At 57.0% G+C, this 14,660-nt stretch overlaps 2 protein-coding genes across 3 annotated transcripts in view; both read right to left on the reverse strand.

The window, feature by feature from the left end:
- Positions 1-353: 353 nt before the first annotated feature.
- On the reverse strand, positions 354-3,364 carry ISYNA1 (inositol-3-phosphate synthase 1; the record flags this gene model as incomplete). 2 transcript variants are annotated; one of them, XM_084250993.1, is made up of 10 exons in its annotated part: positions 354-605; positions 738-955; positions 1,034-1,147; positions 1,231-1,395; positions 1,485-1,700; positions 1,777-1,926; positions 2,160-2,353; positions 2,430-2,562; positions 2,910-3,071; positions 3,239-3,364. In XM_084250993.1, the coding sequence occupies 10 exons, from the start codon at positions 3,362-3,364 to the stop codon at positions 404-406; spliced, it is 1,680 nt and encodes a 559-aa protein (XP_084107119.1). In that variant the 3' UTR covers positions 354-403. The 2 variants fall into 2 exon arrangements, with proteins under 2 accessions (XP_084107119.1, XP_084107120.1); XM_084250994.1 differs by lacking the exon at positions 2,910-3,071.
- Positions 3,365-8,061: 4,697 nt separating this feature from the next.
- The window catches only part of ELL (elongation factor for RNA polymerase II), a gene marked incomplete at its 3' end in the record, with an annotated part of 59,975 nt that continues 53,376 nt past the window's right edge, over positions 8,062-14,660 (reverse strand). The window contains exons 7-12 of the mRNA XM_084249095.1: positions 14,044-14,140; positions 12,686-13,160; positions 9,981-10,053; positions 9,662-9,833; positions 8,852-8,896; positions 8,062-8,178 (exon numbers count right to left, since the gene is read on the reverse strand). Of these exons, the coding sequence (XP_084105221.1) occupies positions 8,062-8,178; positions 8,852-8,896; positions 9,662-9,833; positions 9,981-10,053; positions 12,686-13,160; positions 14,044-14,140 (979 nt within the window). The remainder of the gene's footprint in view (positions 8,179-8,851; positions 8,897-9,661; positions 9,834-9,980; positions 10,054-12,685; positions 13,161-14,043; positions 14,141-14,660) is intronic.

Genomic DNA, 14,660 nt, shown 5'->3' on the forward strand with positions numbered 1-14,660 from the left:
TGCCTACCATTTCTGTATTATGGAGGAGGGGGGCTCAATGGGGAACCTCCTTTCCCCTGGATGGCAGGGGGTGGGCCCCATCAATAAATGTAATTTGTTTTTTGGTACTTGTTCTCATGTTTTTTCATGTTGACTTGCAGCCTCACTTTCAAGGGCTTTGGTTATTAGGCAGAGGCACTGGGTTCTGGAAAATTTGGGGTTTGGGCCAACAGCTGAATGTTGAAAGATAGAGGAATTCAGCCAGACTTAAGGGGTGCTTAGGGTTAGGTCTGGCACCAAAAACCCACAGGCAGAGATATGTGGCTGACAGTGGCACTAGCTTTATTGTTTTAGTGGGGGATCTGGAAGGATAAGTTCCTGAGGGACATGGGGGCAGGAATTAAGGGACTGTGTGGCCACAGCTTCAGGTGGTAGGTGTCTTGGGTGCCTCAGCCTGGGAGTGCCCATTGGCATCACCAGTACAGCCATTGGGGGCACTGGGAGCTGACCCTTTCTTGAGTGGCACAGGGCAGGCAGCTACCACAGGCCCAACCATCTTGAGGCCAGGACGTTCCATCTTGTGTTCCAGAAGCATATGGTTCTGCGGTGGTAGCCCCACACAGGCCCTGGGGGTAAGACATGGGTTCAGTGGGGCCAGGTCCCTAGACTGCCCCCACAACCTTAATCCCTAGGATCCATGCATAGCCTGGTGGGTGGCCACCTGGGCCACAAGTGGAGACTCCCAAGACCAGGCCCACCTGAGGATGTTCTCAATGCAGCTGCGCTGGCGGAAAAGGGCGTTGACCACCGGGCTGCCAGGTGGCACAAGTGGTGCCTTGAACAGGAAACTCAGCAGGGACAGCACCGGGTGGAAGCTCTGTGGTTCCGGGTCAGCATCAGTGCAGAAGCTTACACGCTGACACAGCTCAGTCAGCAGCAGCAGGTCCAACATTATGGGGGCAGCCAGAAGCGAGTCCTGGGGACCAAGGTGTCAGGAGGAGTGTGCAGCAGGGGTGGCCCCACCCTTCAGGAGCCCCACTGTACCGCACCTTACCTCACACGTGTTGTGCAGCACCAGGGTATTGGTGCCACCCAGCATTAGCTCTGATGTGTACTCATCCATTGCACGCTTGCTGTCACCCACGTATGGCACATACTTGATGACCACCTACAAGACAGTTCTAGGTTACACAGGTAACTGCCCAGTTCTGTGCCCTCCTCCCTCTCCCCCCTGCAAGCTGCCCCACACACGCAGTGGTCTGGCTCCTCGCCCGGCGAGTACAGCACAGGGTTGCTGTGCACCATGTCATCCACCACGTTGCTCTTAGACACCTCCTTGGAGCGGAACTGTGGCGGTGCCGACAGGTTCTGCCCATCATTGTTGCCCAGGTGGTTATAGCTCACAATGGACATGGTCTGCAGAAAAAAGGGCCCCATGGCCACAAGTTGGATACTTGGCATCCAGGCCTCCCTCTCTTGAGTTGGGAACCCTCAGGCTCACGTACCTTGAGGCCAGAGCTAATAAGGAAGTCCACCAGCACAGACTTGACCTTGGTCTGGCCTGATTTGAAGTCATCTCCACCCACGAAGACACGACGCTGCCACGCAAGCTCGAGTGCACCAGGTACCAGCGTGTTCTGCGGGGACCCGTTGAGGAAGGGACAGCCCTCCAAGATGCTGGCTACAGCAAAGAGTGTGGAGGGCGACACCTCCAGGCCCAGCTGTAGACCAGGTGGATAGTCAGTACCATGGAGTTTCTAGGGGTAGCCCTGCCCACAGTACACTGGGTACACCCACCTGGATGGTGCGCAGCAGATTTTCAGCAGTGTCATTGAGGCCTGGAACCACTTCACAAAAGCGCTCTGTGTTTGCTGTCCACAGCACAATGATTTTGTCCAGCCCGGCACTTGACCGGAAGTCGCAGATGTCCCTGCGGATCTGCTCCAGCTAGGGGGTGGGAGTTGGGGGGAGGTTGTACATGCCCCCCGACCTATAGGGATCTAATCTGCTCAGTTCCCCAAGTGCAAAGCAGAGGCTGAATGCCCAGATGGGTGCATGCAGACCAAAGATGGGGAACAGGTGGAGGGGGCAGGAAATGGCTGGGGCGGGGGGGGAGGTGAGATACAAGTGGTGGTGGTGGGAACAAATGGCAGGGATTGAGGGATGGGGGTGGGCTGCACCTGCTGCGCGCGTGTGCCTAGGATGAGGTTGTCTGCACGTGCACTCTGGTTGGCAGCTATGAACTCAGGGATATAGACAGAAGGCCGAGGTCGCAGGGCCTCCATGTGTGGCCACAGCTGCTCCTGCAGCCCCCAATCCAGCACCTGTGCACGCCTCATAGCCTCAGCCAGGTTGAGTGATGATATGTCCCATCCTGGAGGGAATCCTCAAACTCAGTCGGGTCCCAGATACCCTCACCTCCCACACACCCTGCCCAGGGCCCCACCCACCATCGAACACGAGATCGTTGGGTGCCACCATTGGCAGCATGGCACTGAAGGGCACGAACACCTCCTGGCCCTCGGCGTCCAGGCCCAGGCTGACAGTGCTCACCTGGGTCAGTGAGCCGTAGTAGTTGGCCTCCTAGGGAGTAGCAGTGCGGGCGTGGGTGAGGGATGGGCATGGTTTGGGGGCCTCCAGTCTGTATCCTCTATTTCCCCCCCACACACACACTTTTAGACATCTGAGTTCCAGGCTCCAAGCCAGGGCAGAAACCACCCTCCCCTCCAGAGATCACGCCCTGGGCCCACCCTGTAAAACCCCTTAGGAGACCCCGCCCCTCTCCATGAAAGCCCTGCCCCGCACGCAAGAGCATCACCTCGCCCAAAAGGGGGCCCTCCTCCCTGGAAGCCCAGCCCTCCCCCTTACTGTCGCAGGACTACAGTGGAATCCCACTTGGGCTGCAGTGGAGCCCGAGCGGATACCCCCACCTTGCGGCCCGTGCGCGTGGGCCAGGACAGGCGCAGTCGGTTGGCCAGCACTGCGGCCGTCAGCGTGGAGCCGTTGTTCCCGCCCCAGCCGACCAGCATGACCCCGAGCCGGGGCACCTGCCGGGCGGTCCGGAAGGTGAAGCGTGTGGACGTGGGGTGCACCTGGGGGAAAGCAGCACAGTGAGCCCCGGCCCCTTCACCACAGGGACAGGGAACAGGGTCCTAGATGTTGGCCGTCCGCGTCCCTCCCCAGCTCCCCAGCCCCACACTCCTTCACCGCCCGCCTCGGCATCCAATCTCCGTTCCCCGAGGCACCCGGCCCGCCCTACCTTGAGGACGCCGCCCTCGCGGCTGACGCTCGTCGTGCGGTACTCGTACTGAGCCTCGATGGCCTCGGGGCTGTACACCACGTCTGGGCTCTCCACTAAAAACTCGAACTCAGCAGCGGCCTCCATCGCAGTGGGCTAAGGGTGCGGGTCAGTGGGAGGTCAGTGGGGATGTGAGAGCTGGCCGGCCAGGTCGACTCAGGTGCTCAGGAGCCCACCGTCCGTCCAAGCCCCACTCACCAGCGCAGTCAGCTCCGACAGAAGCGCGCGAGGGCCGGCGCGCGAACTCCGGAGAAAAGCGCCGTGGCCCCGCCCCGCCCCGCCCCCGGGGGAGGAGCGCGCCGGCCTTGGACTGGGGTCTGAGGTCCTGCCGCGGTAGCCCGCACTGCTGCGCGCCCCTCCCAACCCTGGCCTAACCAGGCACATACATGGGCTGCAGACCCCAGGTCCAAGCACCTCCAAGCCCCGTTTTACAACAGAGGACATTAGGCTGTATTAGAGCCCAGCAACCAAGCAGTTGGAGCTGGGCCAGGAAGCTGGACTGGGGAAACTGAGGCAGGGAAACCCAGACAGAGGACTGAGCCAGGGCTTAGACTCCAAAAGAAGACACCCTCCAACCCTGACTACTTTTCCTTCCCAGTAGTACCCGCCAGGCACTCCCAACCCTGAAATGAAAGGGCTCACAAGTTGGGGAGGGTTATCATGTGGCCTTGATTTCCTTACTTTAGCAGATAGGTTTGGCTGGGCCAGGCTGGAGGAGGGGGCTGTTCAAAGGGGAGGGGATGGGCATAAAGAGGCTGCCAGCTAGGGAGGAACCTGGCCACACAGCACTGGGGGCGTGGTTGGGGAGGTGGGGGGCTAGGAGGGGGGTGCTAGAGCCCAGCGATAAGAGCGTGGGAACCAGCGGGCAGTGTGAGGCTCCCCCAGGAACTTTCCAAAACAAGCAGCCTCCTCCTGCTGGAAAGTTTCCACCCCTGGAGCTGGCCCAAAAGGTGGATAGTTGGGAACTTTCGCAGGAAATACACTCAGGACCTGGCCTTGGAGGCCAGGGACTCCCAGATTCTGGCCCTGGGCTCTGTCCTCAAGCAAGGGGTCCAGTGTGGGGGAGTCAGTGAAGGTGGGGTAGTACCCCCATCAGAGAGAATTCAGGCAGGGCAGACTTCCCTTTATTGTGAGATGAATAGCTCCTCAGGCAGGAGCCCAGAGATGTGGGTTCAGGCAGCCAGGTGGGAGAGAAGGCAATTTAGGGACAGGAAAGGTACTCTGACACAAACATTTGGGTTTATTCCCAGTTCCTGGGTGGAGAATGAGACCCCAGAATGGGGTTTGGTGAACTAGAGCAGGTGTTGAGAGGGCATGGTGCCTACCCTTTTCCATACCTGCTGTGTCTCCTCCATGGCTGTGGACATGCTTTCCTGATCCTATGTTGGTCGTTTAGAGAAGTCCCTATCTGTAGCTGCTTGGTCAGAAATGAGGGTGGCTAGGGACTTGTGGCTGGCATCTGAAAGGGGGGGTGGTGGGATTGATTGTTGGGTGTCCAGTTGGTCTTGGGAGGTAAGAGGGATTCCAGGGCACATGGAACGTAGGGAGAGAAAGGTCCCAGCTGGGAAACCCAGCATTCATAAAGTAGCCAGGGGAGGTGCTGCAGGAGAGCAGTAGGGGCAGACACTGTGCTGGCAGTTGGCACTGGAGTCCCTCTCAGGAGTGCGAATGTGCTGCTTGGGGATCCTGGTCCCAACTGGACTTAAGTTACTTGTCTATCCCCATCACGTCTCAGGTTCCAAGGGCAGACGCAAGTCTGTCAGTCACAACTGAGTGTCAGTGCCCAGAGTCCAGCCTATAGCAAGGGCTTGCGGGTATGGCAGCTGGCAGAAGACAACTGACTGGGAGAGGAGTGATTATCCAGGAAGTAGCAGGGGCAGGGCAAGCAGCCTGAGAACCTGGCCAACAGTGCCTGTGGTGCAAGTAGAAAGACTCTCCTGGGCCCCCAGGGTGCTGGATGTGGGTGTCAACTCAGGCAGGATGATCAGAGAAGTGCCTACAATCATGGTTCACTAAGAGGTCAATCACCAGGGAGCCATGGGACATCATGGGTTGGGGAGGGTAGAGAGAGTTGCGAGGGAGGCAAAGCTGCAGTGGGAAACTATGGGCCTTGAGTGCTGGGCTATGCGACAGAGATGTTATTTTGGGGGGGGAATGGCTTAGTCCGGTCGCCCAGGTGAGAGCACGCTGTCCTGGAGACCCACTTGACCTTGCAATCCTGCACCCCACTAGTTCCTGGGCGACCTCAGAATTCCGACCAAGGACACAGCAGGGAGGCTCAGGCCCACAGCCCTGACCCCTAGACCCCTTCCTTAATCCTGGTCTTATTCTTTGTATGTTTTTCCTTCCAAAAATAAACACCCACTCCCAGCATGTCCTTGGAAGGCAGGACCCTGACCCTGCCTTTGGCTTCTCACCTGGAACATAGGACAATGGACAGCCATCCCCGCTAGTGTTCTGGGCCTGTGGGGCTCCACTGGGCCTCAGTGTCACCATCCCCAAGGGGGCACAGGGGACTACCCTGGACCCCAGCTTGCCAGCCTAGGAGGAATGAACAAGTGTGTTACTGCATGCAGTTTCCACTGGAGTGAGTAACAGCTCACCTCCCCAAATTAAGCATTCCCCTGCTGGGCTCCACCTGCCCATTCCACCTAGAGGAAAGTTGGGGGGGGGGGGGAGTGTCTGCCCTGCTCACACAACTGCCAGTGTCCCCCAGTTTCCTGGCCTGGCACCCGTGGGGCCTTCCCCCCAGTCAGCCTCCTCCTGCAGTCTCATTCCTGGGCAGTGGCTTGGGCAGGCTGCCAGAGTGCCTTCTCTGACTGGTCCCAGATTATGTTCCCCACCCTCTTGCTCATTTCTATGGCCACTCCGGCTAAGTCACTTGCTGACCCAGCCCACCCAGCAACACCAGGGCCCCCAGCTATGACAGACACGCACACCCAGGCAGCTGAGGCTGCTAGGTTTAGTTCAGTGAAATTTATTGTAAGTTGAAAAATCAGCATTCACCTGTTTAGTGTACAAAAAGGACACTAGATCTTTTAAGAAAATATTAGGAAACTGAAGACGTGGATGCCTTTCAATTGTAACATTTTGGCAAAGTGAAAAGTTCCTGTAAACACCAACTCCATGGCTCAAGAGTTTTTTCCACAGTAAATATTAAAGGAAAAAAAAACAACAGTATCAATAAGTTAGACCATATTTAATCAGCTAGAACTTTTGTCCATCAACCCCCAAAGCATAAAACTTTTCTGGTTTCATAATTCCTTAAAAGGAGAAAAAAAAATAAAACAAAAAATAACAATAAAACAACAAAAAAGAAATTTAACTGCACGTCCCTTGAACTGTTTCCCAGGGCTGAGGGGTGCCCACGCTGGGGCCTCCTAAAATAATTCCTTCTCACCAGGCTTCATGTGGGCCCAGTGCAGTCCACATGCTCCCTCTCTGGGGGTTCTGGGTCTACTCAGTCCCCTCCCCCGCTCCATCCCCAAATGAAAAAATAAAACAACAGTTTGAAACATGAAGGATCCTTCTCCTGGGCACTCTGGGGCAACCCTGGGGTCTGCAGGAGAGAATGTGGGGCAGGGGTGGGCACTTACTCTTTGGGAAGCCATCTGGAGACACCCCCACGGCTTAGAAAAAGATATGTCTATGTGAGCATTTCTGCTCTCCCTGCTTCTATTGTTGGCTGCAGCAATCCTTTTGACCCCCGTTTCAGGTCCCGGCCTCCCACCCCCACTGCCTTCAAGAATGTGGCCCTGAATCTGAACACAAGTCTCAGACCCACCCCCCATACACACACACACATACACACACACAGCCCCTGTCGCTTTGGGGGATACTAGACTAGGCACAGCGACTAAGCAGCAGTTGGGGTATTCATGGAGCCAAAGCTCCCAGAGCAGGTGACCCGGGTGCCTTTTCTAAGCTCACTCTCAGAGGCCTTGCTCATCACCCCTGAGGGCCCCTCCCTGAGTGCACACCCGGAGCTGAGGGACAGAGACCACGTGGTGTCAACAGTGCGGAAACGAAAGCAGCAGCAAAGGGGAACCAGAACATCACAGACCAGCAGGCGCTGCAGAGCCTCAGGCAGCACAGAAGACCCTAACGGGCAGGTGAGGACCTGGAATAGCAGGGCCTATTGGCAGCTGCTCCCTTGCCAACTGGAGGTCCTGAAATAAACCTGGAGGTCCAGCCACTCTAACCATCCCCTAAGAGCAGAGTCCCACCAGCAGGAGTGGGTGGGGGGAGTCAGGGGGCTTGGGAGGAGCCTAGTGTACAGACTTGCTGACAGGCTCCTCTGTGCTGATGGCATCTGTAATACTGCATGGAGGACGCAGGCGGTGGCCAGACCCTGGGCGTCCAAAGAGCGAGGCACGGTTTAGAAAAAGGATGCTTTCTCGTTCATATAAAAATAGACTCAAGTCTCATAAGCATTAGTTAAAAGTGGCAATCTTTGTATAAAACTAGAAAAGGCAGGCAGGCCGGCCTCATCTTCAGCAGGCCCCTTCGGCGAAGTCCCTTGGGCTGCCCGGCATGGAGGTGGACTTCATGAGCACCCTGTCCCAGGCAGGGGCTGCTCAGGAGGTGGGTGGCCGGAGGTGGAAGTGGCCACCAGCTGATCCCTGTGGGGCTCCCCCAAAAGCCGGCCTTGCTGGCTCAGATGAATGTGTCTTCCTCGTGTTTATTTTTTAAATAAATCTCTCCCTTGGTTCCCCCCGCCCCCAGCTCCCCACCATGCAGAAGGGTCAGGGATGAGGCGAGTTGCCCCCCCCCCAGGACTGGGGCTAGGGCCAGGCCTGCAGCTGCCGCTGGTCATACTCTGCGATGAGCCTCTTGATGTGGGCCAGTTTGCTATGCAAGTACTCGCAGCGGCGCTTCTCCTGGCTGTAGTTGGTGTTGGTCTGCAGAGAGCAGTGGGAGGTAAGCCTACTGGACCCTGCTGCCTTTAGGAAAACATGAGGCCCCACTGGACCCCAGGTTCCTGCTCCCCTCACTGCAGGCCAGAGCCCATCTGCTCTGCAAGGACCAGAGCACTGGCTAGTGTCCCTCCCACGTCCTGGTGTCCCCCTGGGAGATGGAATTGCAGCCAGAGCACAGGTCAGAGGTGAGATTCCTTTTGAAACCTCCATGCTGTGCTGGGGGCCTGGCTGCCAGGGAACTGGCTCACCACATGGGCGCACGTGGTAAAAACACAGCTTGTGGCTTTAGAAGGGAGGAGCTGACATTGCCCAGACAGGTCAACCAGGGGCCACCTCCTAGGAAATGTCACACTGTCATCAGCCCGAGGCTAGGGGCTCCATGCCCCCAAAGGGTCAGTCATGCCTTGAGGCTCCTGGTAGACTGGCAGCTGAAGATGCAGAAAGGCAGGCTGGGGCAAGGAACTGGAGCTCCTCGCCTTACTGCAGCTGTGGGAGAACTGGGACCTCTGTGGGCAGACGGGTGAGTAGGAGGGGCTGCTCTAAGGCCCCGAGATGCTAGTCTCTGCCTCCTCTCCCAGACCCTGGCTGCTGACCTTGAAAACAGTTTCTGCTAACACCTCCCCCACCCCAACGCAGACGCAGAAGAGAGACTCACCTTTTTGATTTTTCGATATTCCTGCAGAATCTGCCCTCTAGTAGTCTGCAGGGAGAACAAAGGAGAAAGCAAACAATGCCCTTGTCTGCAGCAAGCTCAATGCAGGGACCCCCCTCTCTGATAACCTGTGACCTGTGCTCACCGCCCACATCTGGGGACAATGGCCTCAGTGTGGCGTGAGGGAAACTGACCAAATACAGGAGGGGCAGGCAGGGATGAGCAGGCAGGCTGGGGGAGAGCAGGGCAGAGCCGGAGGAGAGTGCCTTCCCATACCAGATAGCCCATTCCCTGCTCAAGTGTGTCCCAGGATCCTCCCTGCACTCCACGTAGGAGTTTGGGGACTCCATGTGCCCTAAGCAAGAGGGTGAGGGACTCCTGGAATGAGTGGGGTAACCACAGAGGCCCTTCAGACCCTCCCACTTCCCACTATGGTTCTGCCAATCAGGTGACCCCTAGTTGGAGCCAAGACGCCTCCTGTGTCATGGGCAGTGAGCTGCACAGAGGACACAGGCACTCTTACAGGTGGGGGCTCGGGTACCCCAGCCCCACTGCTTTCTGGCCTCACTCCTAAGGGTCATCTCCTACCTGTGGAGAGGGTCACCCACAGAGGAAGCAGGGACCTCAACCCGGAGAACTCCCAATCAGTGCCCCTATTCCAGTGGGAACCATGGGGTGAGGAGGGGAAGCCTGTCAGGGTCCTCAGCCCTGCACACCAGGGAAAAGACTATCAGGGCAGTTGTGTGTGGTGTCGCAGCTGAACACCAGCCTACAGTGGAGTTGTCTGGGGTACAGCAATCCAGTAGAGTGCACCTCATATTCTTGGGAGCCCTGCGAAAGCTGCCGAAGCTGGGCATCAAGCTGCGTGAAGCGCCGCGTGATCTGCTCGATGCGGGCATGTAGGTCTCGGTATTCACTGTACTCCGCATTGAAGTCATTCTTATAGCTCTGCCGCTGCTCCGACGAGGAGATGGTGGCATATTTCCTAGGAGGATAAGAGAGGGGCCAAGGGGATCAAGAGGTGGTATGGAGGGGTCAGAAGTGCCCCACACCCAGGAAGCACTCCACCTCAGGAGCTGTCCAGAACAGAATCCCCATGAAGACATGGAGCCGCAGTTCTGGAAGTACTCACAGCAAGTAGTCAGGCGTCTCTGAGGTGGATGTGGGGGTGGGGACACTGGAGCTGCTGCAGGTCCCATTGAACCCTACAAAGAAAAAGGTATAGCTGAGACCATGGAGACCTACAGATGCTTTCACCCTGTGGTCTGGAGGACATGGAGGTATGGGGAGGGGGAGACCATACCGGAGTGCTGAGGCAATGAAGCAGGAGCTGGATGGGTAAAGGGGGTGTGAGCCTGGACTTCAGTGAAACAGTCTTTCCATGGGTGAGCCAGCATGATGTGTGTACATGTGTCCCCAAACCACGACCATGCTGCGGGGGGAACGTGTCCAGTGCCTACCTATTCAGAGCCTTTGCTGCTTCTGTTGACCATGTATAAAAGATCCCTAAGCTGAAAACAAGTGAACTCTGACCAATCCAGTCCCTGGGTTGGTCTCCAGCCTCACAGGACAAAGCCTGTTGCCACCAAGGAAAACCCTAGCTCCAGCGGCACCTCTCCCTGCTGATTAAGCTGCAGTGTTCGCGGTCTGAGCCATTCACCCTAATGTCCTACGGAACTTGAAGTGCAGACTCCAAGGAACAGCCCCAAAACAGGAGCAGCACAGGACCATAGTACAGGTCACGGGCAGTAAAGTCCAAGGACATGGGACTGACCCTGGTGCTTGAGGCTTTCAAGGACACAGCAGACCCAAACCACAATCCAGTGCACACCCCCCCCCCCCAGGTTTTCTTCCAAATGGTCTTTTCTCAACAGTGATTTTATCACCTTGTCCAGCACACAAGTATACACTTTGTGTCCGGGGTGGGGGGGGGGTAAGGGGGGAAGCAGCTCCCAACAGTTTGCCAAGCCTTCTTGGGTGGAAGATGCCCTAAAGGTAGAGTGTGTCCATCCGCCAGAGCCCACGGGCACACAATACTTGCAGGCTGAGCCCAACACACTCCCAACACATGCTGGCAAGGCTGCCCAGTCAGCGTGGCCTCTTTAACCCCAGTATCTTCCCCAGGTGACGAAATCGAGGCTCAGGGTCTGATCAGCTGGATTCTGGATTCAGGCTGCCCCTGCTCTAGTAGAAGCCACCTTCACTCAGCTGTCCCTCTCCATAGACCCCACCACTCCACAGGCTTCCTGTGAGCCTCTGCTGGGCAGGAGAGGGGAAATGCATCAGCTAGAGCCTGGAGCCTGGGTGTCTGAAGCTCAGCCGAGTGGAGTCCAAACCCCACCCCACACCCAGCATCCTGGAAGGCCCCCCCCAGGAAGGCACTCTTTAGCCACTCTTTAGCCACAGGAGGGCTCCACAGCCTGAGTGACAGCAACAAGCAGGGGCATGGGCAGAGCATCCAGGAATGTACCTGCAGCACAGGATGATGACGGGGGCCTTAAGAGGGGTCTGAGAGGTAAAAGGAGGGCCAAGGGTCCAGGGTAGCCTCAAAGCAAGGCTGACAGAGTGGAGCCACTGACAGATGGAGGATGCCATGATAGTAGGAGTCAGAAGCAACCACAAGGTAAGGCTGGGATAGCAGAGCCAGACCAGGGGACAGGGCGAAGTGGGGGATAGGTCACATTGATGCCTGTCCCTTTGTTCCACAAACCCGAAGAGTGAGGAAATGTCCTCAGGTATTGACTGTTCTCCAAAGAGCGTGGGGTGGGGGAGGGTGCAAAGGGTGAGAGAACACCATTGTTAAAGAAAAGGGTGGCTCATGCTTAGACACTATTGCCTTTCCACCGTGGCTGGGGTGAAGGGGGCTGGTGCCCACTATTTAGTCAGTTAACAGGAATCATGGCTCAGGTTGACCCTTCCCTTCCTTTTCCATTTCTTATTGGTTTGCCCATTCCCAGAGATCCCTGTATCACCCTGGGCTGCCACACACTTCCCAGGTGGGTACCATCAGAGTCCCATGTAAAGGGATGGGGGGGACAAAGAAGGGGAACCTAGCTGGGCTGCAACTTCCTGACCTGCCCTCTTCCCACCCCACAATCCTCCTTCTCCAGCCTGCAACAGCACAGGGGACTGCCTTCCTGCATGGGACAGGGTACACGCTCTGCCTTTCTGGAGGGTGGAGCAACTCACTGAAAAGCCTTGAGAAAGCAAGTTTCCCACACACCCCCAGGCCTGCACCTGATTGTACCATCTGGAGAAATAGTCCCAGAGCAGAGGTGATAAGCCCAGGCTGCCTAGGACCCAAGGCTGCAACCCCCTGTCTTCTGTGGCCACACCACTTTGACTGAGGTCCATGTACCTGCCCAGTGTCCCTCACCCCATGAAGGCTCACCCCTGTTCCTGACCCTGGCCAGCCTCGATCCCAGGTCTCCCTCCAGTTTTTCCACCAACTGGTGACGTCCCTCCAGCTGCAGTTATGTGGATGGGCTGCCAAACCCTTCATACCCACTCCTTCTCCATAGACCAAAAAAGGCCCACTGTATCAGACCATTGTCCGAGCTCCACTCTATCTCATCTGTGTCCAGGAGCCCTGTGGCCAGAGCTGTGGTCTGGAAGTCATGTCTTTGTGCACTGTCCATTCCCATGAGCCTCAACTATCAGGCTTATGCCCCCAGCACTGGCCTGGCTGTTGGCTGGGGTGCAAACTCTAAGTACTTTCAGAGGGCCAGGCAATATAACAAGGGGTGGATGTTCAGAGTGAGACCCCAGGGATAGGCACTCAGGCTCACAGAAGCCCTTCCTTCAGAGTGCCCTACCTATCCTCCTCTCTGCACCTACCTGGTGCATCTGTTGGGGCTGCAAGGGGGCCAGGTACATGATCTGGCGGCCGGGCCTGGTGCCTGTCCTCAGACACCTTCTCCTTGTCTTTGTGCTTCTTGGACTTCTTCTTGGACTTGCCTCGCGAGGAGCTGCCATGGGGCCTACTGGGCTGTGCACAGTCCATCAGCAGGGGCAGGCTCAGGCACGCAGCAGAGGCTGGGGTGGCTGCATCCCTGCGCTCACAGTCCCGGCCATTATGGCCCAAGTCATTGCTGACATCTGCCAAGGGGTCGTGGGCCCTTGGAAGCTCCAGCCTTGGGGGAAGGTGGGCATCTGTGCCAGCCAGAGGGCCAGGAGTAGGCAGCAGAGCCTCACGGCTATGCGGTGTGCTCAGCTTCCCATTGATGGCAGGCTGAGTTCTCTGGGTGAAGTGTGATATCCTGGGTCTCTTGTTGGCCAAGGGGTCAATGAAGTCAGGAGGCTGTGGCCGTTTCTGCAAAGAGAGACGATTTTAAAGGAGCCCTAGCACCAGGAGGCAGCAGACCCAGGCCCCTGCAGAAAACCAGTACTACCTGCAGGACCCACATCGGCCACATGAGGGCACCCGGACATCAGTCAGGCAGTGTGTACATCAGTGGATAGCTCCAACCCTCAGGGCCATAGGGCCCTGAACTATCTAAACTGTCACTGTGTCCAGCATCTTCCCCAGACTAGGGATGGTGACAGCCAAGTCTGAGGAACAAAGTCCATTCCATGGGCTAGGGCCCTGACTACCTGCAACCCCACAGCAACCCTGTTTTGGGGAGCCAGTCATCCACACTCCTCAGCAAGCAAGATAAGCATATGAGACAGTTGGTCATAGAAGTAGTCAGGATTGGACCAGGTGCAGTGAGGCAGGTAGGGGCGGGGGTGAAAAGAGGTGGCGCAGCGGTTGAGCGCTGGGCTGCGAGGCTGCCCGCAGCCTCTGCAGCGCCGGTTCGATCCCTGGACACTGGCGAGGGTCCCACCAAAAAAAAAGAAAAGAAAAGAGGCCCGCCATTCTCCATGTGAGCCATATGGCTGGGGCTACATACATGGCTTCTCCATAAGGAGGCTTTGGAACTAGACTCGGGTGGGTGCCTCCAGGAAAGAAGAGAAGGATGAAGATGTGGGGGAGGGGGAGGAGGAAGAGGAAGATAAGGAGGAGGGGAGGGGAGGTCCCACTTCCAGGTCCCCAAGTCTGGGGAAAGCCAGCTCACGGACTGAAGATCCTGAACTGAGTCTGATGGCTTTCTAAGCATCAAGCCTGCTGGTTCCAAGTGAGACCTGCCCTCTCCATTACCCCCACCGCACCAAGCCTCACCACACCGTCGCCCACTCCGTGTCCCTGCTCCTACCTGAGGAGGCGAGGCTGAAGTCCCATGTTCCCCTGGAGGGCTAGTGGCAGCAGAGTCTCCAGGGAGCCCACTGGTGCCCTGCGGCTGGCACAGCTTCCTATGAAAGAAAAGCAGGGTAGGTTGGGGGACTCTGCAGCAGTGCCCTGCTGGTACTCCCAGGCTCATCTGGATCTATACTGACACCAGCTGGGAACCAGGGAAGATCACCCACAGCTGGTCAGTTGGTCATACCACCCCACTTGGGGCCCAGCTATTACCACAGAGTGTCAATGGCCTCCCACTCATAGAGATACCTGTTACCATGGGAATCAAGGAGACCTATAAAACTGCCTGAACACTCAAGGTCCACACTGTGTCCCTGTGGGAGCTGGGGACACTGGGACACTGGCCCTAATTTTGTAAACAGCTATTTGACCTCCTAACAAGGCTCACTGCAGAAACTGTAGAAGGCACAGAAGAACTAGGTACTCTGCTCTGGGGGGGGAAAGCCTCATGTTCAGCACCCACTTCCTGGAAGCCTAGGGGAAAGCACCTCCCTGAGAACAGTGTGGTGGCCATAGTCTACCTAGATTGAGCACAACAATACACCTGGGTACAAGGGAAGAGACATCTGATGG

Source organism: Talpa europaea (assembly GCF_964194135.1).
Source record: "Talpa europaea genome assembly, chromosome: 12".
Taxonomy (NCBI): Eukaryota; Metazoa; Chordata; class Mammalia; order Eulipotyphla; family Talpidae; genus Talpa; species Talpa europaea.